Here is a 26,996-nt window from a genome sequence, read left to right as displayed (position 1 = left end):
ATAAAAAATAAAAAAAAGAACATGCAGTCGTGACAGTCACGTACTGTAAGTAGTTCTTGGGGAATCTTGATTAACTTGTTGCAACAATCACTGGGAAAAACAATTCACTTTCAGTGATTGACAGTTGAAGTTAAGTGACTTGATAAAGAGAAGTTGCAGCGTCATTGTCTGGTGGTTTTCTAAAAGTCCTACGATATAAAATAATCACAATAAACTATCCAGTTTGACTAAAGAAATGAGGAAACTAAATCTTTTTGTCTTTTTTTCATATTGGTGCCACGTTTGTTGCTGCAGCATATTTAGTGCAATGTAGCTGTCATTTTTCCCAATGCTGCACACTTGCAAGTTTCTTTTCATTAATATTGGTAATTCATGATACCTAATGCAATAACTAATGAACATTAATTTTACTGCTTTTAATAAATAATATGTATTATATTACACTGTTTCATAAGAAATTATGCAATGATAATTTACTTAATTTGTTTAAAATGTATTAGTGTCTCGTAAAGGTAACAATAACAGTAAATGTATGTTAAATTAACAGTGGCACACTTGTATTAGTCTGTACATGTTCTGAGGAAATATTACTGTCAGGCCACATTAATGTATATCACATGGTTTTTGGGACGTGAGTTTTTGAATGATAAGCTTAAATGTGCAGCGGATGAATGTAGAACATTCCTAAAGAGTGTAATTCTACACCTCCGGTAAACCTGTGAATATAGTGTTCACTTCCTTCAATTCTCCAAGAGCAGACTTTTTTCTTCAGACTTGATTTTACTTTAAATTAAATGATTGATTGATTTTTTTTTCGCTTTGGGGAAGTACCAACATTTGCCTGTTTTGTCTAATTCTGTTTATTTTATGCTGTCTTTATAAATCAGCTTTCATGGATATTTTTTGCTTCTTCTCTTTGTTTTTCCCTTTTTTTCTTTATCCAAACATTTAATACACATTCATTTTCCTAATGCTAACCTGCTACTTAACTAGCATGTTGTTTCCTACCTGCTTTTAAAGACATTAGTTAACTTTTGGTTTTAGGTTTGAGTTGTTAGTTGCATTAAAAATATGTATCATCTTTGTGTTTAAATTTTGTCGCTTTGCACCTCTAAAAATCTCCATCTTACTTGGCCACTGCCTGCATCCCTCCAGTGGTTTTTAATTAATAAAATGTAAACGTTATTAAACATCATTAACATGGTTAAACATTATTTACAAAAGGAATTATAACATTATTCAATTAATTAGCGTTAATCTTTTCAGTCACCTTTAGCTCACTCATAGGTGATTTTATAGTACTATTTTTGTAAAGCAGCTTTGAAAAAAAAAAAAAAAAACCTCATTAAATCAAACTGACTTGCTGTCATTCCATCTACATTTAGATCTACTCAAGCACAAAGTGAAAGAATGTGTTTGTGAATGCAGGTGGACACTTGGAAACAATCAGTTCAAATAACAAAAATCTTCATGTTACACGAAAAACTGGTTTAAGACATTGTTTAGAGATTACTCTTGATTCCAGTAATGATCCACCCACTTGTATTAATAAAGGCACCGATGAGATTGTATTCAGCTGCTGAAGAGAGAATCTCACTGAGTTTGCTCTGCAGCAGCATTTGACCTCAGGTAAAGATTTTCTCTTCGTTTCATCACATTGGGCTCAAAAGACTAAGGAATTACTCTGAAAAATTATGTTTGTTTATTTAGTTATTTCATTATAATACTTAATTACTTTTTAAAAAATTAAATATGAAATAATATAATATTCTTATACTAAATAATATAAGAAACATTTGAGTATTTGTTGTAAATGCGTGTGCAGATGCTGCCATTCCTCACAATGAGGTTTCTGATCTCTCTGTGTGTGTCACTACTGCTGCTGATTAATGGTGAGTGTTTTATCATCTTTCATGTGCTTTAGAATAATTAGTAGGTGAACTGAGTTTTTCCTTAATATCAATTGATTATGTTTATATTGTGCACTCAACAGGTGAAATAATCAATGGACAAACTACAGGTACAATAATTCTTTACTTGATCACTTCTTTTTTCCATCTTTTGCTTTCCATTACAAATGTAAAAATGAAAGAAGTAGAACAGGAATAATTCAACCAGATTACCTATTGATATGAAATTTCATATTTTAACATTTCTATAGTTATTTATATCAGACTCCAAAAATAAATTTGGTAAAGTTTTTTTTTTCCTTACACTTAGAAAAACTTTTATTATTTTCATAATTTTGTTTTTAATTTTACATTTTTGTTTAATCATTTTTTATTATTATTATTTTTTTTTTTTTTTTTTATTTTATTTGTTTTGTTTTTAATTTTAAATTTTTGTTCACCTTGAAAAGTCAGGTTGGGCTCATTAGACAATTTTATTTCTCACAATTGTGACCTTATTTCTCATAATTCCAACTTTACATCTCACAACCATGAGATTCTGTAGTAACTGACAATTTATACAGTATGTATTAATATGTGTTGCAATTTAGAAATGGAATGGTCTTCCATTCAAATGTCTTTCATACCACTGAAAAACCTTTTTGCAAAGGGGTAAAGATTCTTCTAAATGGTTGATTTATGCCTGCATTTCACTGTATTAAAGTTCTATATACAGTATCAGGAAGACTCAGAGTGGACTTAAATGTCAGGTTTACTAAAGACATTTATAGAAATGCCTTGAAGTCAAAATCAGACAAAATCAGACAAAGAAATCACATTAAAGAATAAACAAACTAATAAGGTTGGAAAGATGTTGCTAAGCGATACTGAAGAAAGCAGGTAAATGTGCATGTAGATAATGAGATGATGAACAGGTGAAATGGGTGGAGTAACAGGTGGGATGATCCGTGATAGACTGCAGAACAGTAACACCAGACTTCACCTGCTGGGCAGAGCAGGAACAGCAGGACCTGAAAACCAATGAGAAAGAGAGAGATTATAGAAGACATGACAACTATTATATTATTATCAACTATTATCAACCAGAGCAAGTGTTCAATTTATTCATTATTTTCACTTTATGGTGTCCATAAACATTTACATTTTCAGATTTTATTCAAAGACTCATTGCTTCAGTACTTCTAGAAAAGAAATGTTTCCTGTACAAATGCAAACAAGTGGAACTATAATAAGCATTACAAATATACTATATAACCTATTCAAAATAAATATATATTTTGAGCATGCAAAAAAACAACAACAACAACAACCATACTTTTATATTTTTTAAGAGCCACATGTCATTCGAGCTGATGGAAGTGAATATAGCTCCTATAAATGAACTGAGCTCAAGTTAGTAAATCTTTTTTTAAATAAGTGAGAGAATATTTTAAACTGAGGATACAAGTGCAGTCAGTTTATAGAATTCCTCCTTAGTATACTATCCCAATATCATATCAGGTCAAGTGTGAGTATTTTTTATGTTTAGTATAAGGATTGTCCTTTTTATGTAATTATTCTCTCAGAATCAACAACTTCCAGCTCTGACCCCTGCTATGATTATAACACTCTTGATGAATACTGGAGAGACATACGACAAAACGCGTATCAGTCCTCTGGACATGATGACACTCTTGTTGAATGGAGTGGCTGGTATCGGCTGTATTTGAATGGAGAAAGTGCTCAGATGTCTGAGTGGTGTGTGAGTTATGTGGGATGTGGTGGTTCCACTGGACTGTATCTCAACGGCTCTCATCCAACACTTGAGGATGGAGTGGTGACACGTGAAGTCTTGGGAAGTCATATGTGGTGGTGGTGGGGGTATTCCAATCAGTGTGGAGCCTACAATTCCACCTCCATCCAAGTCAAAGCCTGTCCAGGAGATTATTATGTCTATGAATTTGTCAAACCCATCATATCAGCCCCTGGACCTACATATTGTGCAGGTGAACTCTGAACCCTTTTTCTCTTCAAATTTTGTGATTTTTAATGTCAGTATCAAGAGTAAATGGTCTGATTATTAGATAATTTAACATGAATTTTAATTTAATGAAGTTAAACATGGCATAACCAGTTAGAATCAGTCAATTAAACATTCTGTAGGCTACTTTGTAATTCTCCCCACACTCTCATAGCACTCCTCTACTGTAGCTCTCATGTTAGTTGTAACACAGTTCCTCAAATCTCACAACTCTAGACGAACCAATAACAGCTCCTTTCTACTGTAAGTGATGTAAATTAAATTTTGCCATGTTATTAATGATAATACATAATCCCTAAATTACTCAATTTTTAATGAATATCTCTACATAATTTACCTGTCCTCCACCTAAAAATGAATCAAAACTGTTTTTGTTGTTGTTGTTTAAATGTTAGGATTTATGTGTGTTAGTCTAAATACCCGTTTACATAACATCACTTCTTTTGCAGTTAAAATGTATCTTTTTTCCACAATGTAATACTCTAAATTTCCTTCAATGTACAGTAAATATGGTATTTTAACAGTACTTTTACAAACTCCGTGACAGTTGCTTTCCAAAGCTTCAGCAGTGATCCCTGCTACAACTATGAGTCTCTGGATCGTCCCTGGAGAGCCAACAATGAAAGTGGAGACTGGATTTGTGATGACTCTTTCTCCTGGAATGGCTGGTACCGGCTTTTCTACTATGGAATGAACATCCAGATGCCAGAGACCTGTGTTAGTTCATACACCTGTAACACAGACATCACTCTGTGGCTCAATGGTCCTCACCCTCAGATAGAGGATGGAGTGGTGACCAGAGAGGTCTGTGGAGGGTCTTATTGGGGTGGCTGCTGTGATTACAAGACAAACCCCATCAGAGTGAAAGCGTGTCCAGGAAATTACTATGTCTATGAACTTGTGAAACCACAAATCGGGTGTTCAGGATACTGCACAGGTACCTTGCTTTTTACCACATTCTAAAGTATTTTAAACATTTTACAATGATCTCAGTCATGTCTTGAATGTCCTTCTTTGTAGATGTCAGCACTATTTCACAGGTGGGTTCTACTGTAAGTCCAGATATAGTCACTGGATCCAGCATCACCTTGAGTAAGTTATATGTGTATGTTTAAAATTTTTAAATGCATTTATGGTAACACTTGAGATTAGGGAACACTATTTGCCATTAACTAGTTTCTAATTAGGTTCCATCTTACTAGCATATTGGCTGTTTACTAGTGCTTATAAAGCACATATAAATGCGTTATTCTTCATAACCAATTTCTTGATCCCTTAATTAAACCATATACTGTTAAGACCCCAGGTCTAGGGTTCAGGGGTGAAACATAAAAGGAAAATAAAAAGAAGAAAGTTATAATCAAACAAGTTGCTTTCAAAAGAACGTCCTCGGGTTCTTGCTTTTATTGTGAGGTTAGAGAAAAACAAGCTTGGCCAGCAGATAATACAATTAATAAGAACACAGAAATAACTTCAGTGCTGGGCCAGGCCAAAATATTAAACAAAGTAAGCTACCTCAACCCAGAAATGAAACGCCCTATCAGAAACAAAATAATCCAAGAACTTCCCCAACTACTTAACTAAACCAAAAGAAAAAGAGAAAAGTATGTCAATAATAAATGGCACCTAGTTTCTACAGCGTTCATAAATTAAAGGCCATTTGTTCTAAAGGTTACATACATGGTCTAACACACACCAATGGGGGAGGGGTTGGGGAGAGAAAAGTAAACATTATCAATATCTCACTCACTCAAGCTTCAACAGATCTTACAATCAAGGATACAATAACACATTTTCAACAACATTCAACACCGGGGCCAGCACAATCTACTCTCTCTCTCCCACCCACTGGGAAAGTCGCTCTTCCGTTCCTCTTTTAAAAGATGTCGGCACTGGCCGTCAGCTACCACCGTGCACGCTGATGTCACATCTAATTAAAACAGGCTGGCCTGTGAGAAACAGGACAGGAGAAAAAAGAACAAAAGGGAAAGATAGCAACAACATCGAAAAGAGAAAGAAACACAGATGCAGCAGCACCAATGCAGCTTTAGGCGTATCAATACCTAACATAAAAACTGAGCCTGTCCTCCAACAAAAAAACGACCATATATACCACCTTATTACGACCTATATTTACGTTTTAAAGTTAAGCGGCCTCTAGTGGGCGTAAAAATAATGACAGTATCGCGTTGCGTCTGTCGTCATGAAATGACGTATAACGTCATTACCAATCAAAATGCATGTTTATTCAAATGCAGTGTGTGGACTTTTTACACCGATCTCACAGTAATTCGTACATATTTTACTAGGTGGGTTATTCGTTCGAATGACCACACCTAACCCCACTCCCTAAACCTAACCCTCACAGAAATCATGCTAAATTATTATTTATTGAGCATATACATTTTACGTGCACGTCCATTCTCTGGGATTGAACCCATGATAGCATGATTGCATATCAAGGGATAACGCAATAATCTACCAACTGAGCTACACGAAATGCAAATCACAGTGCAAATAAAAGAGTACAAAACATTAATATGAAAACGACCTTTTGCCGATAGGGGCGCAATTGTAGTATACGCTCTGATGGGTCGTATTTCAGGGATTTGGACAAACGACCAATACGAGCGTATTAGTTGGAGGACAGGTTGTAAAGACTACAACAATGACTTTAATTACTATTAATAAGCAGCAATTAGGAGTGTATTTAGGGAAAACTCTTAATACTGAATGTGTTCCCTAATCTAAAATGTTAGAGTATTTATTTATTTAGCAATGAAAGTGGCACCTTTTATGCATGAACGTTAAGCTTCACTATCACATTTATTTTGTGAATGATTTTGATTGTTACTGTGTTTTACTGTTACATATTTGCACTAATGAAGTTCTTCAGTGAATTATAACTTATTTGTTTTGATATCTAACTAACACAGGTTATGACCCTTGTGAAAATTACAACGTACTCAACAACTACTGGAGAAGCACACGCAATTACTGGTCTATGTATGGATACATCTCTGATCATGATGACACTCTTGTAGAATGGGATGGCTGGTATCGACTCTTCATTAATGAGTCGAGTGCTCAGATGCCTGAGTGGTGTTTTAATTATATGTCATGTGGAAGCATTAGTTCTCTGTGGCTTGGTGGCTCTCATCCTCAGCTAGAAGATGGAGTAGTTACTCGTGAAATCTTTGGTTCTCGTGATTATCAGTGCAGTCGCTACAGATCTGAACCAATCCAAGTTAAAGCTTGTCCTGGAGATTATTATGTCTACAGATTTACCAAACCAACTCTTTCAATCCCATTACCAGTGTATTGTGCATGTTTTGCTTGTTTTGTTTATTTATTATTTATGTATTTTTTGTTTTCTTTTGTAATTTTTGTTTTTGTTTTTTTTTTTTTTATATTTTATATATTATGTATGTTGTGTTTTATTTTTTCTTTTTCATAATAGTACCTTTCACCAGCCCAAGTGTGGACCCCTGCTATAACTACACTAGTCTGGATGAGCCTTGGAGAGCCACTGACAACTATTACTATAATAACTATTACTACTATGGGATGTGTGATTATAATGTGGAGTGGAATGGCTGGTACAGAATGTTCTACAATGGTCAAAATGCCCAGATGCCAGAATCATGTGTTAATTATGGCATGTGTGGCACTTATAACCCGTTGTCACTCAACGGCCCTCATCCACAGCTGGAAGATGGAGTGGTCACCCGTCAGGTCTGTATGTCCTCATGGGGTGGCTGCTGTGATTACACGTCCCACCCTATAAGAGTCAAAGCGTGTCCTGGAAATTACTATGTATATGAGATTGTCAAACCAATGTTTTGTGGAGCTTACTGTGTAGGTGAGTATTTACTTGTATGTAATTTTTTAATTACTTTTCTGGGGTTTGTTTACAAATTATTTACTGAGATTAAAAAAAAATATGTTCTTAGTATCAGAAGCCTCAAACCAGTCCACCTCATCAGTGTCTACAACAACAGAGACAATCCCACCCATAGAATCCATTACTCCACCAATCACAACCACTGGTAAAGTATTGTCTTGTTTCATTTATGAACTCTCATAGGTATCTTTTTGCACATATTTTCATTACACACAGTCTCTTAAAATTGTTCTGTTTCTGTTGCATTAAACAAAAATGTACAGCTAAATTAACGTAATATAAATAAAACTCACATAAAAATTAGTAATGCAGCTCACAAAATGAGAATGCAATATAAATGAGAAGGAAAGACAACAGATGTCTAAAGACTCTCTGTGGTACTTGACTGATTCTGTTGTTTCTCTATATATAACAGTATATATAGACTTTTACAGATGGTTAATCAGAGTAAAGTACTGAACCAAAATGTTGTTTTATTCATAATGAAAACTATATTACCACTGTTTCTCAGACTTCTTTAGACTCCTTTCATAAACCCAAACTGTTTGCAGACTCCAACCATCAGAGCCAGGAAATAACTTAATAGCATGTATACACAGCTTTTTTTCACAGCTAAATATAAGATGTTTAGACTTAAGAGAAACTATATTCAGCTTTCAATAACTTAAAGCACAAGAGTAACAGGGAGCTTAAGGAAAGTGTTTCGGCCTTTGTTTTGGCCACGGAAGCATGGTAGCGGGCTTTGTCTTGAACGCACTTCATTCCATGAAATGTTTATTCATTCTTCATATTTATTTAGGTAAGTAATTGACCAACAAAAAACATATTAAAATTAAGATGCAAATTATAGCAAACTAAACTCGTTACAAAAAAAGGGATTCTACAAACAAAAACGTATGAAGTGGTCAAAAAAATATGTCTCACCCACTTCCTTTCTTCCGGCGTACTGCCGCCCGATTTACCACCCCTTATGATGTTTACAATTTTCTTAATTAATTAGCAAATCGTACTAAACAAAACACAAACAAATAATATTTAAACATAAATAATATAAAAATCAAAATACACTTTCTTAAATGGCTACAACAGAAAGAGCATTCTGAAGATTTCATACCTCTACTTCAGTTATAAATAAATATATAAAATATCAATTTAGTCAGAAACGTTTATGTTTTTAATGTTTCCATTTCACCAGCTCCACCTGTTGACCCCTGCTACAACTACAGTGTCCTGGATGATCTGTGGAGAGCCACCACCAATCAATATTCCTCTCAAATTATGTGTGACACTTGGGTCAGCTGGAACGGCTGGTACCGTCTCTTCATTCAGGATCAGAGCGTTCAGATGCCAGACACATGTGTTGAAGAGTATAGTTGTGGCACTCATGCTCCACTGTGGCTGAACGGAGGACATCCAGCAGTTGAGGATGGAGTGGTCACTCGAGATGTCTGCGGTCACTGGAGCAATAACTGCTGCCTTTTCCAATCCAATCCCATTAAAGTCAAAGCCTGTCCAGGAGGGTATTATGTCTATGAGTTTGTGAGACCAAGTGGCTGCAGTTTGGCATACTGTGCAGGTAAATATATGTATTAGCATGTGCCCTTTGTTTATGTAAGAGATAATTCAGATTTTTTCAAAAAATATTTATAATTTCTTTCAGATGCAAGCAACATAAACACTACCTCTACTACTGTCATGCCAGAGACAACCACAGAAACTACAACCATGGACATTATGACTGGTAATATATTGCAGTGTGTTACAATGTGAAGGATTATTGTTTTACATGAGCAAATCAGATCCATGTTATATGTTTGTGATGCATGTAAATAATTTAAAATAATTCATAAAGTTGTATAAGCTAATATATTATCAGCCTTATTAAAGTACGCAAAAGGCCACAGGTAATCACAGCCACAGCCATGATGATATACAGTCATATTGTTGTATCACAGGATTTCATTATGCAAAGAATACACATATTACAGTAAGGTAAATGAAAATTGAAATATAAATTAAATTTAAATGTCAGGGTATCAGAAACTGATATTTATGTTGTTGCTAATTAATGTTCAATATTGTTCTTTTTTCCTCTCTCAATGACATCAATATTACAGGGCCATTTTATCCATTTGGAACTGGAGACACAGTGAATGGACGCATTGATGATGGGAGTTCATCAGTTATATACCTGCAGCAGCCGTTCATATTTTTTGGACAAACATACAACCAAATTTATGTAAGTCACTTTGGAATGGGAAGATTTTTGATGCTGAGTGTCTGTAACTGGAGAAAAACAAAAAAGTAAATGGGAAAAAAGGACGGTTGAGTTCAGTTTAAATTTCTGTGACAAAACAATTTTGTGTCTTTAATAAGAATTCTGCACATAATAATAAGTCCTCTACTATTTCAGGTCAACAACAATGGACACTTGACCTTTGACGGGGGCATGGGGCAGCTTCTCTCCATACCAGTTCCCAGCTTATGGAGGGAAAGACCTCATTGCTCCATTCTGGACAGATATTGACAATAGTTGGAATGGTGTCATCTCATATCAACAATACACCTCTGGCAGTGTCCTTACACAGGCAACCCAAGACATAAACCAATACTTCCCTGACTTGAGTTTCTCTGCTTCATGGGTCTTTGTTGCAACGTGGGATAGAGTTGCATATTACTACAATTCAGGAACTGTAAGTAGCCCAGTTTGCGCCATGGAAGTCTTCCTCTACCTATTTAAAATTAAATAAACAAATAAATAAATAAATAAAAATCAGCACACCACATAATGTTTTCTTTCTTCCTTTAAAAATATTCAGACTTTTTCTGTCTTTTTTTAAGGAAACATCTTTCCAAGTGGTTTTGATTTCAAATGGCCATCTCTCATTTGTTGTAATAAACTATGGTGCAATTGCTCCAACACAACGATATGTACAGGTATGCACAAGATGACAAATTGATATGATAGGTATTGCATTTTCAAGGATTAACTGAATAAGCAGACATCTGGATGTCTTCCTATCATTAGGCTGGTTATGACACTATCGACTCAAGCCACCATTTCTCAATTACTCGATCACTCCAAAATGATATCACAAGCCTACCAAACAGCAGTAATATCAATGTGCCAGGAAGATGGGCCTTCAGAACCGATCATGGATCACGGGGCTGTCAATTTAATGGTAATGTTGCTTCCCTAACTTCATGCCATATTTGCTCTTTGCAGCCAGACTATGAATGACCTATTCAAATTTGATTGTACCATGCTAGTAAACTATAGGTGAGGCCTTCCAGTAATTGCACAAATGATTTTTGGTGTTTATATAAATAAACCCTAAGTCTTTTTTACAGGTTTGCCAGTGCAGCTAGGAGACTATTTCTGGAGTGATGCCACCTGCCAGGAAAGATGCACCTGTACCATTAGAGGCCTCCAGTGCAGCTTTGAGCCCTGCACTTATTCCCAAGCTTGTCGTCCAGCTGCTTTGCAATACTCTTGTCAGAACATTCAGCGGCAAACATGCACCATCTCTGGCGATCCTCACTACTACACCTTTGACAATCAGATTTTTCACTTTCAAGGAACCTGCACATATGTTCTGTCTGAGGTTAGTAATGTTGCTATGACTTTCTATTTATTGTGTATATTTGACAAGACTTGGAATTCTTTACTGATACTGATTTTTGTCATTGTATAGGCTTGTGGAAATGGTTTGCCGTACTATCGCATTGAGGGAAAAAATGAGCATCGGGGTAGCACACATGTGTCATGGACTCGAATGGTCAGAGTATTTGTCTATAATGAAGAAATTGAACTGGTTAAAGATCACTATCATGAAGCAAAGGTAAGTATCACTGTTTTGCTGTAATATTGAGCTCAGCCATCCTTCCATTTTCCTAATTTCTTTTTGTCAACATTGTCAAGGTTAATGGGACCTTTATAGCAACACCATTCACCCTCCACAATGGCTCCATCCAAGTCTATCAGTCAGGTTTTTCCTTGGCCATCAGCACAGATTTTGGTCTCCTAGTTACATATGATGCATATAGCTACGTCACCATCTCTGTACCTTATGACTACCAGAATGCCACATGTGGTCTGTGTGGAAACTATAACTACCGTCTGAAGATGACTTCCGTTCAATCTCTGGGGAGGTCTTGAGCTCAGATGTTGATTTTGCCAACTCTTGGAAGGTAGAGGGGGACACAGATCCTGAATGCCATGATGTCAGGTGCACAGGTCTAGGTTGTGCAGTTTGTACTGCCAATGAAATGAGCCTTTACAGTGACACAAATCACTGTGGGATACTAGGAGATGTTTCTGGGCCTTTTGCTTCTTGCCACTCTGTGTTTTCGCCACAGACCTACATAGAGAACTGTGTCTATGATCTTTGCTTAGGAGGAGGGTACCAGCCGATTCTGTGCCAGGCCCTCAATGTGTATTCTGCTCAATGCCAACAGCAAGGTGTACAACTAGGGCAGTGGAGACAACCAGGCTTTTGTGGTAAGTGACTTGTTATGGTTTCAGTAGAACTTAGTTTTGCATTTTGACTTTGTGTAACTGAAATAACTGTGCAGTGTGAAATATCACAGAGTTTGATGAATATTCTTACTTCCGCCCTCCATTTCCAGAGATTCAGTGTCCTGAGCACAGTCATTTTGAGTCCCAAGGAACAAGCTGCCCTGCCACATGCAGCAACCCCTTTGCCCCAATAAACTGTCCCCTGCCCAATCAGGAGAGCTGTATTTGTGATGATGGGTACATCCTCAGCGCTGGGCAATGTGTGCCTGAAGCAAACTGTGGCTGCGTCTTTGAGGGCTTCTATTACTCTGAAGGACAGTCGGTAGTGTTGGGCGTGGACTGTGGAAGACAATGTGATTGCAATAGCAGGTCAATGGTATGCACTCAGCACCAGTGTGGTCAAGCTGAAGTGTGTGGACTCCATAATGGTGTAAGGGGTTGCAGACCCATCAGTTATGCTACCTGTTCAGTTGAAAGCCTGGGTTCATACCACACCTTTGATGGACAAACTTTCAGATACCCAGGAGCTTGTGGACTGACCCTTGCAAGAGTAATGGGGCCATCCCAACTGCCATACTTTGTATTGACAGTTGAGAAAGTACCCAGAGGCCTTCAAGACTTTTCCAGGTTCCTAAAGTTTGAGACAGGAGGAACTCAAGTTTCCATTGAATTGGGAGAAGGTAGCAATGTACAGGTTAGACAAAATGTTGTTTTTTTTCTTCTCAGCCTTGTATTAAGAGCCATTTAACCATTATCTCAAACTCAAATTCTAGATCAAAGTCAGACTTTCTTTTTTCTCCTCAGGTGGATGGACAGATGGTTGGTCTACCTATAAGTGTTGGTTCCAATCAAATCCATATCTATCACAGCAGTGCAAGAGGTTTTGTTTTGGAGACAAACTTTGGCGTGACTGTTAGAGCTGATTGGCCGCACATTGTCCGAATCACTGCGCCAACCACTTACAATGGTACACTTGGAGGTCTGTGTGGGAACTTGAATGGAAACGCCGAAGATGAATTCTACAGCCCGGATGGTGTCCTGCTGCATGACTCCCAGCTTTTTGCAGACAGCTGGCGTGATGGATCCCTGTCAGCCCACTGTGAGGACCCAATTATCATGTGGGAACCAGCTCATTATCAGAACAGGAGCGAATTCAGAGAGCACTGCAGCATCATGGCCATGAATGATGGACCATTTGATGAGTGTAGCAGAACACTAGACCCTTGGCAACGGATTGAAGATTGCATTCAGATGCTGGAGCAAACGGACGGTGCCAGGGAGGCTCTATGTGAGGCCCTGCGAGGCTATACACTGCACTGCCAACAGAATGGCATCACAGTTGGAGAGTGGAGGAGTATCACCCACTGTGGTACGTATCTTGTAATATGATAAGATTTTCAGAATTAAAACTATATATCTCCTTCAAAGTGCTGATCATTCATCGTCGTTTCCATGTTTTACATTAAACATCCCAGATCCAAACTGTCCAGCAAATACTCATTTCGAATTGTGTGGCACATCCTGTCCTGCGTCCTGCCCTAGCCTCTCATTTCCATTCCAGTGCACGCTGCCATGCCAGGGGGGATGCCAGTGCAATGATGGACTGGTGCTGGATGGAGATCACTGTGTTCCCCCCACTGGCTGCGGCTGCCACTATGATGGGCGTTATCGGCAGCCTGGAGAGCAGTTCTGGCATGGTGAAGAGTGTCAATTCCTGTGTGTCTGTGATGGAATCACTGGAAATGTTCGTTGCACACCATCATCATGCAGTGAACAGGAGATCTGCCGTGTGGTGGAGGGGGAGTATGGGTGCCATCCTCATCCACATGGTAGCTGTTATGCTTCAGGAGACCCCCATTATAAGTCTTTTGATGGAACATATTTTGACTTTCAAGGCAGATGCCGATACGTTCTGGCCAAAGTATGTGATGACACTCGTGGTCTACCGCACTTCCAGGTGGATGCAAGAAATGATGGATGGCATGGATGGCCAGTGTCAATAACTGTTGAAGTTTTTGTCAACGTCTCTGGGCACCTTGTGCACATGTCAAAGGACATGAACGGTTATTCTGCTGTTAAGGTAAGCTGTTCAAACTGAATGAAAAAACATTATTGTTCCAATTATTAATTGGATTGCATTGCATAAACCATCTCCACCTTCCCTTCAACTAGGTTGATGAAGAGATCAGAAACCTTCCTGTCTACCTTGACTCTGGTCGGGTCTCTGTCTACTCCACAGGACAGTTTATATATGTCTCAACTGACTTTGGTTTCGGTGTCAGTTATGGTGGTTCCTGGCAGTTAAACATTGTTTTGTGCCAGCAGACTACAATGGAGTTGTGTGTGGCCTTTGTGGCAACTTTAATGGCCTTCTTGAGGATGACTTCCTCACTCCTTCAGGTGGTTCTGGCACCTTCAGCAGACCAGTTTGGGACAGAATGGATGGTTGAGGATGACATGTCATATGACTGTGGAGGTGGTGATATTCCTGGCTATTGCCAAGATGAGAGTACAACTCTCATCTCACAAGCCTTGTGTGAGATCATCAGGGACAGTCAGGGTCCCTTTAGCTTCTGCCATGGTTCTGTTGATCCACAGGCCTACTTTAATAACTGTGTGTTTGATGTGTGCATTTCTGAGAACAGTAATGATGTCTTGTGTCACTCTGTCCAAGCCTATGTGAGTGCTTGTCAGTCTGCCAATACTGTTGTCTATCCCTGGAGAGAAATTGCATCCTGTGGTAAGTATGTAAAATATGTAAAAATACCAACCATAGATGAATTTGTTTTCTTTATTCAAGATGTTTTCCCCTTTTATTTCAAAAATTTAATATTGCACATACTATTAATTGCATTCTACAAATACATTTTGTTGTTGCATTTCCAGTCATGGACTGCTCCTCAAACATCCCAAACAGCCATTATGAGGTGTGTGGCACGGACTGTGGCCATACATGTGCCAGCAGCATTGATGCTAGCTGTGAACACACATGCTCAGAAGGTTGTTTCTGTGATGAGGGATTTGTGAGGAGTGGAGGACTCTGTATACCAGTGGAGCAATGTGGCTGCTTGTATGATGGATTCTACTATAATGTAAGGATTTAAGTATTATGTTTTCGTTTAAGTATTATCACATAGGGGCAAAGGATAATGAGGCAAACAGCCTTATGATGATGCTGTATCTTGATGTTTTTTTTTTTTTTTTGTGTTGGTGAAAATACTTTTTGACATAATGTTATGAAAATGTAAAGTTCATCATTATCATTATTGTTTTATAGATTGGTGAACAGTTTTGGGATTCAACATGTTCCCAACGCTGTCAGTGTTTTGCTCCAAATGATCTACGCTGCTCTGCATCTGTCTGCCCACCAACCATGAATTGTGCGGTCAGAAATGGACATCGTGACTGCTACAGTCCAATGTCCACCTGCACAGTGTGGGGTGACCCCCACTACATCACCTTTGATGGAGCTGTGGCCCACTTTCAGGTATAAATTAGTAAAATCTGCTGTTTTTGTAGACAATTACCTTAACTGCTGTTTTGTCACCCAGTAGTAGGGGACAACTGACTTAGCAATCAAATTTATTCAAAGGAGGGTTATAAGGGTTATTGGTGTTAAACTATCTAAACAAATTTGACTGCAGATTTACTTATATACTTTATAAATATACTAATATATAAAATATACTAATATACTATAGAAATATACTGCATAATATTTTTTTTCATAGCACTGGAAATTCTTTCATTTAAGATATCTATCTAATGTCTTACAAGATATATCTGGGTGTGAAGTTGCAGGTGTGTGGCAAATAAAAGAAATGATAAAGACCATGTGCATTGTGTTTTTTCCTATTAGGGAACTTGTTCATATGAGATTGCTCAGACCTGTGGTAATGTTACCGACAATGATCTGGAGTTCCGTGTGTGGTGGCCACCAACAGGCACCGTGGGAACATGGTGGTATCATTTGTGTCTGCAGTGGATGTTTGGTTGTCTCAGCATGGACAACAGACACACATCACAATTGGGCAGAACAGGAGAGTTAAAGTAAGTTTGACTTCAAATGGTGTCAATGCAAAAATATCTTCTTTCACTTTCTCTCTTTTAAGATGTTGAAATTTTCTGATTTCCCTCCAGGTTGACGGGAATGCCATCGACACACCAGCATATCAAAACAATGATCTTGTAGAGATACGTGAAGAGCAGGGATTTGTAATTCTAAATGCTTTCAATGAATTCATTGTCCATTTTGATGGACATAGCAGTCTTCTAGTCAGAGCAAGTGAAAGATTCTATGGATCTCTATGCGGAATGTGTGGAAATTTCAACGGTAATCCTGCAGATGACAAAGTGCTGCCCAGTGGAGACCCCGCTCCTGATGATGATTCCTTTGGCCACAGCTGGCAATCAGACACCAGCATTGCTGGGTAAGAACCATGAGACACTAGGACAGCTGTTATTACTTGGTGGGTCATGATAAAAAAATAAATGTTTCTCAGGTTTGTTTTGATAGAGCAATGCACAGGGAAAAAGGTTCAAAGGTTAACGTCTTTTCTTTTATTTACTTTTAGTTTTGTATAGAGTTACCACACAATGTCCAAAGTAAAATCTCTCCTGAAAATTCCTTACTTAAAAACAAGTTGAGAATCACTGCTGTAGGTTAAAATATGCAAAAGTAGCAAATGATGTATGTTGTTCACCTGTGAACTCTTTCTTTGTCCAAGTGATGAAAGAGTATAAGCATTTAACCTTCATTTTTTCATGTGTTCTTCAGCTGTGGTGCCAGAGACCAGACTGGTAATGCTGATGAGTGTCCATCCAGGCAGAGATATTCTGATCTCTGTAGTATTATCACCAACACCACCGGCCCCTTCCAGAGCTGCCATCTTCATGTTGACCCTGCACCTTACTACTTCTCTTGTGTGTATGATCTGTGTCTGTACACACGTGCAAACGGCATGCTATGTTCAGCTGTTGAGGCCTATGAGACAGCTTGTGCCATCTTAGAGATACAGATCCCAGAATGGCGCTCGGGTCTGCGATGTGGTAAGTCATAATAACATTTCAGCACAGATTATTTTTTGGTCTTGTCACCAGTGTTGCAAAAAAAAAAAAAAAAAAAACCCTAGCTGCACTACTACTACTACTCAACTACTATGACAAACTGCTTCCAAATGATTTAGTCCATGAAAGAGCTGTGATTCATGAACTGATTTTGACAATTTTGCTCGCATAATCTGTCACAAATTAGACATTGCTAGTTCACACAAGTGCAATTTCACAGCTAATATAGACTTAGACATATAGAGGGTGTTTATATAGATAATTTTAAGGTAAAGTAATAAAATCCTCCAGCAATTTAATTCTAATGTTTAAATGTTAAAAGTCTGTTTTAAAAAAATATATATATATATATTTTAAAAGGCTATTATTTGTGTATCCCCGTGGGAAAATTATTGAAAATATGAAATTCACTTTAAATCAATAGATTTTTTTTTATTACCTTGAGGGAATGTAGAGCAATGATCATTCAGGGGGCTCAGAATGTTGAGCTCTGGCTCTGTTATTATGACTCATTCTCTCATTCATCTCTGCTTTTCTTAGATGTGAGAGATCGCTGCTCTGAGCTCAGCTGCTCTGAGGATGAGTGGTGTGGGAAGAAAAGTGGTGTTTATGGCTGTATGTGTAACGATGACCTACCCAGACCTCAAGCTGACTCATTTGGTTGGTAACATTCCACAAAAAATATGAAACATGATTTTTTTATTTTTTTGTCATTTTTACATTTTCTTTTTTAATAATTATGACAATCGTTTGATTGTTTTTATTCCCTCAGATTTCTCAGAAACCTGTGAAAGCAGCTCTGGCTCCATGTCTGTGTCTCGCTGTCAGCTCTTTGAGGCTGGTTTTTCAGCTGACGTCTTACACCTCAATGATCCCAACTGCAAAGGAACAGTCAGGAATGGCAGAGTAGAATTCCATTTTGATAACAATGAACACATCTGTGGCACAAATCTTCTGGTAGGATATATTATGTATAATCTATTCAAATACACCATCCCAAACATTTGTAGTGTCTGATAGAAGCGATAGTTGAATTTACTGATACTTTTTAAACTTTTTGGGGTTTCATGTTTAATAATAATAATAAAATAATAAAAGTTTTTATTGTTTTCACTTCAGTCTAAATGTCAAAATGTTATACACGTTGTCCACAGGCAAACGGAACCCACTTCATCTATAGTAACTTTATTCTGGGGACACCGAGGTCAGAAGGTCTCATCAGCAGAGAAAAAATCCTCAAGCTTTCTTTCAGCTGTGCTTATCCTCAAACACAAACACTTTCCATGAATGTGGAAATCAATCCACTGGAGAGGTGCCAGTCAAATACAAATTCTGATTCCAGCTGTGCTGTTTTAATAAAGGAGTAGAATTATAGCCATAAAGCAGAGTAGTTTTAACACAGGTCTATCCATTATTTCAACAGCATTGTGCACAGGACTCTTCCCGCTGGTGAAGGCAGATATCAGGTGCGGATGATTCCATATGAGGATGATGAGTTTACTCGGCCCTTCACTGGTAGAGTGGATGCAGAGCTCAACCAGAAGATGAATGTGGAAGTTCATGTCGAGGGGGTTGACAGCCGTCAGTTTGCTCTGGTGATGGACACGTGTTGGGCTACACCTGTGAATGATCCTGATTACAGTCTCCGCTGGGATCTCATAGTCACAGAGTAAAGCAATGTTGTTTTATATATTCTTTAAAGCTCAGTCTTAACTCAGTGTAACATTTAAAAAAAAATACTTTTGATCTCCACATAGACTGAATAAATAATATTCCATATCCCTTTAGGATGACCTGACATATTATCTTTCGGTATTGCTGTACTAATGCAAATAATTCCATTCATTAATTGTACATAGAATGCAAATGTGTGATGATTTACAGGAAATCGCTTTTGATTTGAATGTCTTTCAAGTTAAACAATTTGATTTGTTGATTGTCATTGTTAATATTCTCAGGTGTCCCAATCCAAATGATGACACAGTGGAGCTGCTGCAGAACGGCGTCTCGACATCCAGCCGTTTCTCCTTCAGGATGTTCATCTTCACTGCAAACTCTACTAAGCTTTACCTGCACTGCGCTGTTCACCTGTGCCTTCTGTCAAGCAATCGCTGCTCAACGGTGAGTTTAGAAAACCTCTCATAATTATTATAATATGTTTCTGTGTATAGGACTAATGTATTGAATGCATCTCCATAGTTAAATGTAATGGTTAAATTGTAAGGATTTAAGAATTTACTATTGATGAAACCCTGTTGATCAAACATTAAATATTGGAATGAAAATGTTACCCGTAATCTCCATGGTGGTAAAGTTTGTCTTCTGCTGGAGATTTTGTGCACTCCTTTATGTTTCATGTTTGTCCAATGATATTTAAAAGGGTTTCACACAGCTGGATTTTTGCATTTCTCTTTTAGGACTGTAACTCTGAACACCACTGGAGAGAGCGCAGGTCTCTGGACTTCCATGACAGTGCTTCCATATCCCTGGGTCCTCTGATGTTGTCTGAAGGGAACACAGGTGAACATTTAATTTATTTTAATCATTTGTAAATTAAGGTTTCTGTTGATATCTGCTGTCAATACATTACATTTCATTGCATTATATTCCCTGTTCACAGATAAGTGGGTCCCACGGCAAGTGAAGGCATCTGAGGCTTCTTGTCTGTGTGCTTCTCTGATGCTGTTACTTGTTCCTCTGATGAGTTTCCTGACCCTGTTTTAATGCAAAGATAATGTAATCTTTTACATGCATAATTTCTAATGCCATTTTAATGAATATTTGAGGCTTTCTCAATTTCTCCTTGTCATAAATGTTATTTTTATGTTCCATAATCAGTTTTACATTAATTGTTCTATACTAAATTAATTGTATTTTACTTCAGATTTGCTACATTTGCTACATTACCAAAGACAATCAGAATCTTGTTTTTCTTTCTTAATCATGCTAAAGCATTAAAAAGCCATTCCTGTTCTGCAGTTGCTTTTCAATTCTCTCTAACTTTTTATAAAAATTGGTCAGCAGACTTTGAGATAACAAACCTGAAATATGTTATGTTGTGATCAGGGTCAGACTTTGTTGGCACCCAAGTCAAAATTTTAGAAACACTGAAATACTGGCAAAACTTAAATAGACTTAGATTAAATTAATATAACAAAACTTATAAATGCAACGTAAAAATGGATTCAAATATCACAAATTTGACAAACAACCTGTTCCAGATAACTTTCTAATCATTTTAAAAGTACACAAGAACTAAACAAAACACAAACAGGCAAAGCATGATAAACAAAGTTGTGAAGTACTCTATCTGACTAAAATGTTTGTCACATTTGAATCATGATAGAGAGTCAAGTCATTCAATGTACTGTGAACAGCATAACTCATGTCTGTAAGGAGAAGGTAACAATGATATAGATATGCGTTTACTGAATTTATTATAAGGCATATATAATAGGGACACAAAAATGCATTCGAAATGATCTAGAAGGTAATGGTTCCTTTTGAATTGATTTACTTTCAGTACAAAGAAGAAAGAGATTAATGACCATAGTTTTGTGTTTTTTTTGCTACAATAATATGCATGAGACACGTCCTGCTGTTTTACTTTCAATTCTAAAGGCTCTGAAGAATGTTGCTGCACTGGTTGAATTGGTCTTTCAGAGAAAGTCATGCATGAGGTTCAATCTCTGACCAGATTAACAGAAATGTTCTTGTATTGTTCTTTTGCTTACTCGAGAGACTGACAGTGAAGAGCTGGGTAGGTCAGAGTTCATTCAGTATAAGACAGAAATTAGCATAGAAAATCCATGTTTGGATTTGACATCTAAATATTACAAGTTAAGTAATTAGAAAATGTCTACATTTGATCATAAACGATCATTAGACAGTAATTATATTATATGACTCAAATTGTTCCTGTCTAACTTGTTAAGATATGATGATAAACGTGAAAATATGGGATAAAAGATAAAGTATGAGCTGCTGTTGTATGCAGTGTTAATCAATTTAAGAGGTATTTATTGTGTTTCAATTGTTCTCTGAGAGTTAAAGTGCTATATATTGAAAAGACTCTGGTCTGGAACTATATGTCATGTATTCAATATACTGTATATTCAATTGGTATAACAGGATTTTGATATCAGGTGAAATAATCAATAGACAAAAAATGAGTATTCTTTCATTTTATCGAATCTTCACCTCATCCTCTTTTCATCCTTTGTTTTACATTAAAAGTGTAGAAATCATAGTAGGAATAAATAATATGTCTAAAGAGGTTTTGTTAGGTACATCTTGGTATTATTTTTCCATCTCCAATTGTGATGTCATTTATATCATTTAATCGCTCATTCATATCTAACAATTTCTGAATGGTGTGGACTGACTTTTGGAGTTTGTTCCTGGAGCTGAGGACTTTAACAGAAACATCAAAATCAGACAAGAAATAAAATAAGAAATCTCAAAGTAATTTACTTTTAGATAACTACTTATCTGACTCCATTTTAAAACAATATCAAATTTAGTCATTAGTCATTTATATAATAATTTATTATATATATAGAGAGCATATATAACCAGCAGTGAAATGTGAGTGAGTCTCGCCATTTCATTCAGAGTCTCGCTCCAGTCACATATGTGAAGTTAAAAGCCACTTTCATGGTGTCCCATACTCGGAATTTGAAATTCCCTCAACCTATAATCCCTGCTGAGTCTCTAATCATTAGGCAACGATGGTCAAAAACTCACCAGTCTTGGTCATTAGACAAGGGTAATTGGCTGCCCATGCTTGCTCTTTTAAAAAAATACTTTATTTAGTCCCCTTAGATCTGTAACTGAAGTAACACTTTCTCTAGTCAGAGATCATGACCTCTACTATAGAAAAGCTGACCACCATTGTTTTCTCTAATAGTAACTTTATATAGTTATGTCATGGTTTCACACATAGCCTACCTTAGAATAATTTTTACAATAATCGGAGGTTAAGGCTCACACTATGTAGACTGGTTGAGCAATACTGTTGTTCTAAACTTAAATTCTGAGGTATAACCTAACAATTGGAATTTGTTTTAATCAAGATCCTACATCTTGAGAGTTTTCACCTTATTGGGGACAGGAGGCAATTTGCATGAAAGACCCTGGTAAAGGGCACACCAGTAACAGAATATCTCTGAACTCTTAACATCTGCATTACCTTTTATTTTAGTTCTTTGTGAATGAGACCATTTTACAAGTCACACTGATACATTTTAATGATACCAAACATGAAAAGTAACTTACTGTTCACATTTAACACCAAATAGATTTTAGATGAGTTTTGGGGGAACTTAGTATACAGAGAGAGGAAAGGGAAAGAACAGAGTGAAGGGGAGCAAATGGAGAGGAAACAATGGTAAGGTGTACTGTACTATATTATTATATATTATTCTTAGGGCTGTGACGATAACCGCATTACCGCATAACCGTGGTAATTAGATGCCGAGCGCGGTGTTGAGGTCATCACAGTCATCACCGCACTTTTTTTTTTTTGCTAGTAAAAGTTATATAAATGGTTATATCAAGAGCTTGCTCACAGAAAACAACAGAGAACAAAACAGCGTTGGATGAAGTAGATTAGACCCCTGCACGGGCCTCAAAGATAGGCCCTATAGCCAGTCATTTTTTCCCCTTCTCCCAAATCAGCTTATATACTACTGTTTCAGCTATTAATCTTCATTATGTAATGCTCTGTTTCAAATTTTAGTACCTTTCAGCACCCCAAGAGTCGACCCCTGCTACACCAACACCAGTCTGGATGAGCCTTGGAGAGCCACTGACTATTCTTACTATTACTATGATGTGTGTGATTATAATGTGGAGTGGAATGGCTGGTACAGGATGTTCTTCAATGGTCAAAATTCTCAGATGCCAGAATCATGTGTAAATCAAGGCATGTGTGGGACGCAATCCCCACCTTGGCTCGATGACTCTCACCCAGAACTGGAAGATGGAGTGGTCACCCGTCAGGTCTGTGCTTCCACATGGAGTGGTTGCTGTGGTTACACATCCCACCCTATAAGAGTCAAAGCCTGTCCAAAAAATTACTATATTTATGAATTTGTCAAGCCAATATTTTGCTCAGTTTACTGTGTAGGTGAGAATTTATTTATACACTTCAGTCATTATTTTTTCTGGATTTTACTTGAAAATGATTGATATTAATAAAAAAATATTTCTAAAACTAGATATCACAGGTCTTAATGAAACATCTACAACAACAGAGACAATCCCACCCATAGATTCCTTTACTCGGCCCATCACTAACACTGGCAAAGTATTGTCAACTCCTCTATGAACTCTTATGTGTATCTTTTTATACATGCATTTTCATTAGATAATTTTTTGTTTGTCCCACTATTACATTATTAAATGTATTTGTAGCACATTTCTCCAGATACAACAACAACAACAACAACAACAATAATAATAATAATAATAACAATAGTAATACGCAATACAGCTTACAAAGTAGAATGAAAACAACTGAGATAGGACAAAAGTACAATAAACTAAAAGTATTCTCCTCAAAGTTGTTAGTAGTCATCTTCTTCTGTGCTCAGTTGCAAAGGGGCTGTCTTGAGCTTTATAAGCAGGTCAGTTAGACTTATGAACAAATCATTTTAAATGGTTTTGTAAAACATATTCATTGAAAAGAGCTAATCTGATCTGAGATGTTATGATTCAGACATCACTACTTCTCTGATCAGCCACCATAAAAGAGCTAATGCAGATATCAATGTTTTCAGTGAATAATGAATAGGCCTGTTATTTAAACAAAGATATTGTTTGATTTCAGAACTTTTGAAATAAAGTGCATGAGTATGGAATATTTTAAATATACTTCTATGTTTCTGTTGCATTGTGCATCTGTTTTTGAACCTTAAAAATGTCACCTGCCGTGTTCCGTGGAAGAATGAATGTCAGTTTGGAATGTTCTAGTTTAAATTGGCACACAAGTGAGTAAGTGATGACAGAACTGTCATCATATGTTTGGTTAAAATAATCCCTAAATCCATTAAGTAAATAGCACACACACACACACACACACACACACACACACACACACACACACACACACACACACACACACACACACACACACACACACACACACACACACACACACACACACACACAAATTGTATATGGTTTTCTTTTAAAACAAGATTTTACACAAGCCTGTAATTGTAACACAGATACAGTATACCTGATTTAACAGCATTGTGCACAGGACTCTTCCCGCTGGAGAAGGCAGATATCAGGTGCGGATGATTCCATATGAGGATGATGAGTTTACTCGGCCCTTCACTGGTAGAGTGGATGCAGAGCTTGACCAGAAGATGAATGTGGAAGTTCGTGTCGAGGGGGTTGACAGTCATCAGTTTGCTCTGGTGATGGACACGTGTTGGGCTACACCTGTGAACGATCCTGACTACAGTCTCCACTGGGATCTCATCATTACAGAGTAAAGCTGTTTCTGTTCCTTAAAGCTCAGCCTACAAACTGTGATTGTACCATGTTTTAAAAACAACTTTTTATAGACTGAATAAATAATAATCCATATAAATTTTAGCATTGCCACACATTTGTATCTTATTTCAAAACTAAAGCACAACATCCCATGTTTTGTAGAATACAAATTTTTGAAGATTTACAGGATCACTTTTTTTAATTGAATGTCTGTCATAAAAGAATTTGATTTGTTGACACATTTGATGACACAGTGGAGCTGCTGCAGAACGGCGTCTCAACATCCAGCCGTTTCTTCTTCAGGATGTTTATCTTCACTGCAAACTCCACCAAGCTTTACCTGCACTGCGCTGTTCACCTGTGCCTTCTGTCAAGCAATCGCTGCTCAGCGGTGAGTTTAAAAGTTGATCAAACACTAAATACCGTCAGGGAACCATCAGCCTTAATGTGTATGGTGGTGAGGTTAAAGAGTTGCTAAACTACTTGTTTTGGCCGCCCTCCACTGGACACTTTCTGCACTACTGTTTCATGTTTTCTGTGTTTTTTTTTCTCTCTCTCTTTTAGGACTGTAACTCCGGACACCAGCGGAGAGAGCGCAGGTCTCTGGACTTCCATGACAGTGCTTCCATATCCATGGGTCCTCTGATGTTGTCTGAAGGCAACACAGGTGAACATTTCATTTATTTTAATCATTTGTAAATATAGGTTTATAATGATTTATTCCATGAATACACTTTATTGCATTATATTCCCTGTTCACAGATAAGTGGGTCCCAGAGCAAGTGAAGGTATCTGAGGCTGTTACTTGCTCCTCTGATGAGTTTCCTGATCCTGTTTTAGTTTATTTCCACAAAAAAAGTTCAACATTTTGCATGTATATTGTCTAGTGCCATATTAAAGGTGCAGTAAGCGATTTTTGCCAAACGATGTTGATATTTGAAAACACCAAAACAAACACGCCCATTAACCAACAGGATCTCGCCCCTATTTTGGTAACTCTGCCCCACACGAATGTTCACAACCCTGCTAGCGACAATGGCAGAATCTGCTATGCCTGCCGGCCGCAGCATATTCAAGCAACAGCCAACACAGAAAAGCTGTGTGAAAAGCAAAATCAACTTAACTCACCTCTCAAGAAGAAACAAAGCAACCTTGGTGTCTGATTCCAGGCCTTCCCACTCCTTGAGTTCCTCCATCGCTGGAAAGCTGCTCAAATACTTAAGAGGGTCCTATCTCTTGCCTGATAGTAACTCTTCTTTTTAATGTTTTATTCATCTGAAATGTTCCTCTTTTTTTTTTTATCTGCTGTCTCTTGCTATCTATTGTCTATCTGCTAATATCTTTCCTGCACTCACTGAGTGCTCTCTTCTCCCTATCATTACTAGACACGCCCCTTACTGCTGATTGGCTGTGAGTGTGTTTTGGGACATAGGTCCGAAGCTCTGATCAAAAGCATTTTTCAAAAATCTCTTAGTGCGCCTTTAATGTGGAACTGATGTTACACTCATTGTGGGTTTCTAAATATTTCTTTATTTCATAAGTGTGTTTATGTGGTATGATAAAAATAATTATTTAATCCTTTACATTAATTATTATAAACTACATTTATTATACTTTACTTGATAAACAAACAATCAGATTTGTGTTTATTGAAATCATGCAAAAACAGTTTATAGGGCCATTTCTTTTCTGCAGTTTCTTTTCAAATTCTGTAACATAGTAGTTCAAGGGAAAACTTGTCAAAAGTACCAAAACTGAAATATGTAATGTTGTGATGGTAGAATGTTTTGATTTCTTTGCTTAAAAATGTTTATTTTGTTCCGCCATTTATAATGAGGCATAAACAATAGGGGCATGATCATGCAGTCTGGATAACTCAAAATATAAATGAGAAGAAAAATAAATAAATAAATTTGAAGATTAAAGCAAAATGAGTTTTCCCTTTGTTAGTAAGAGAAAGTAAGTGAAAGTCCTCAGTAAAAGTAAGAGAAAGATTCACCGGGATGTTATCTTTGTTCTGCTATGTTTGCAATCGTTTTGTTTATTTTCCATAGTGATTCTATAATAGTG

At 37.1% G+C, this 26,996-nt stretch overlaps 1 protein-coding gene across 1 annotated transcript; it reads left to right on the top strand.

The window, feature by feature from the left end:
- The first annotated feature begins 1,526 nt into the window (after positions 1-1,526).
- Positions 1,527-20,394, top strand: LOC109054574 (alpha-tectorin-like). The gene is given in 39 exon segments (XM_042768092.1): positions 1,527-1,629; positions 1,826-1,892; positions 1,994-2,020; positions 3,476-3,895; positions 4,478-4,867; positions 4,951-5,022; positions 6,867-7,259; positions 7,391-7,792; positions 7,884-7,979; positions 9,030-9,410; positions 9,495-9,575; positions 9,952-10,073; positions 10,248-10,286; positions 10,288-10,527; positions 10,676-10,771; positions 10,863-11,016; positions 11,186-11,439; positions 11,530-11,676; positions 11,757-11,952; positions 11,955-12,335; positions 12,464-13,047; positions 13,158-13,722; positions 13,829-14,433; positions 14,526-14,664; positions 14,667-14,755; positions 14,757-15,093; positions 15,240-15,445; positions 15,631-15,840; positions 16,213-16,278; positions 16,281-16,403; positions 16,494-16,783; positions 17,131-17,402; positions 17,961-18,080; positions 18,193-18,377; positions 18,575-18,732; positions 18,844-19,089; positions 19,379-19,541; positions 19,838-19,940; positions 20,041-20,394. Coding segments are annotated over 38 exon segments (8,523 nt in total). The 5' UTR covers positions 1,527-1,629; the 3' UTR covers positions 20,145-20,394.
- The last annotated feature ends 6,602 nt before the right edge of the window (positions 20,395-26,996 follow it).

The sequence above is a fragment of the Cyprinus carpio genome, chromosome A12 (assembly GCF_018340385.1).
Source record: "Cyprinus carpio isolate SPL01 chromosome A12, ASM1834038v1, whole genome shotgun sequence".
Lineage (NCBI taxonomy): Eukaryota > Metazoa > Chordata > Actinopteri > Cypriniformes > Cyprinidae > Cyprinus > Cyprinus carpio.
The sequence above is the reverse complement of the archived record's forward strand: the minus strand, read 5'-3'. Positions and strand labels throughout refer to the sequence as shown.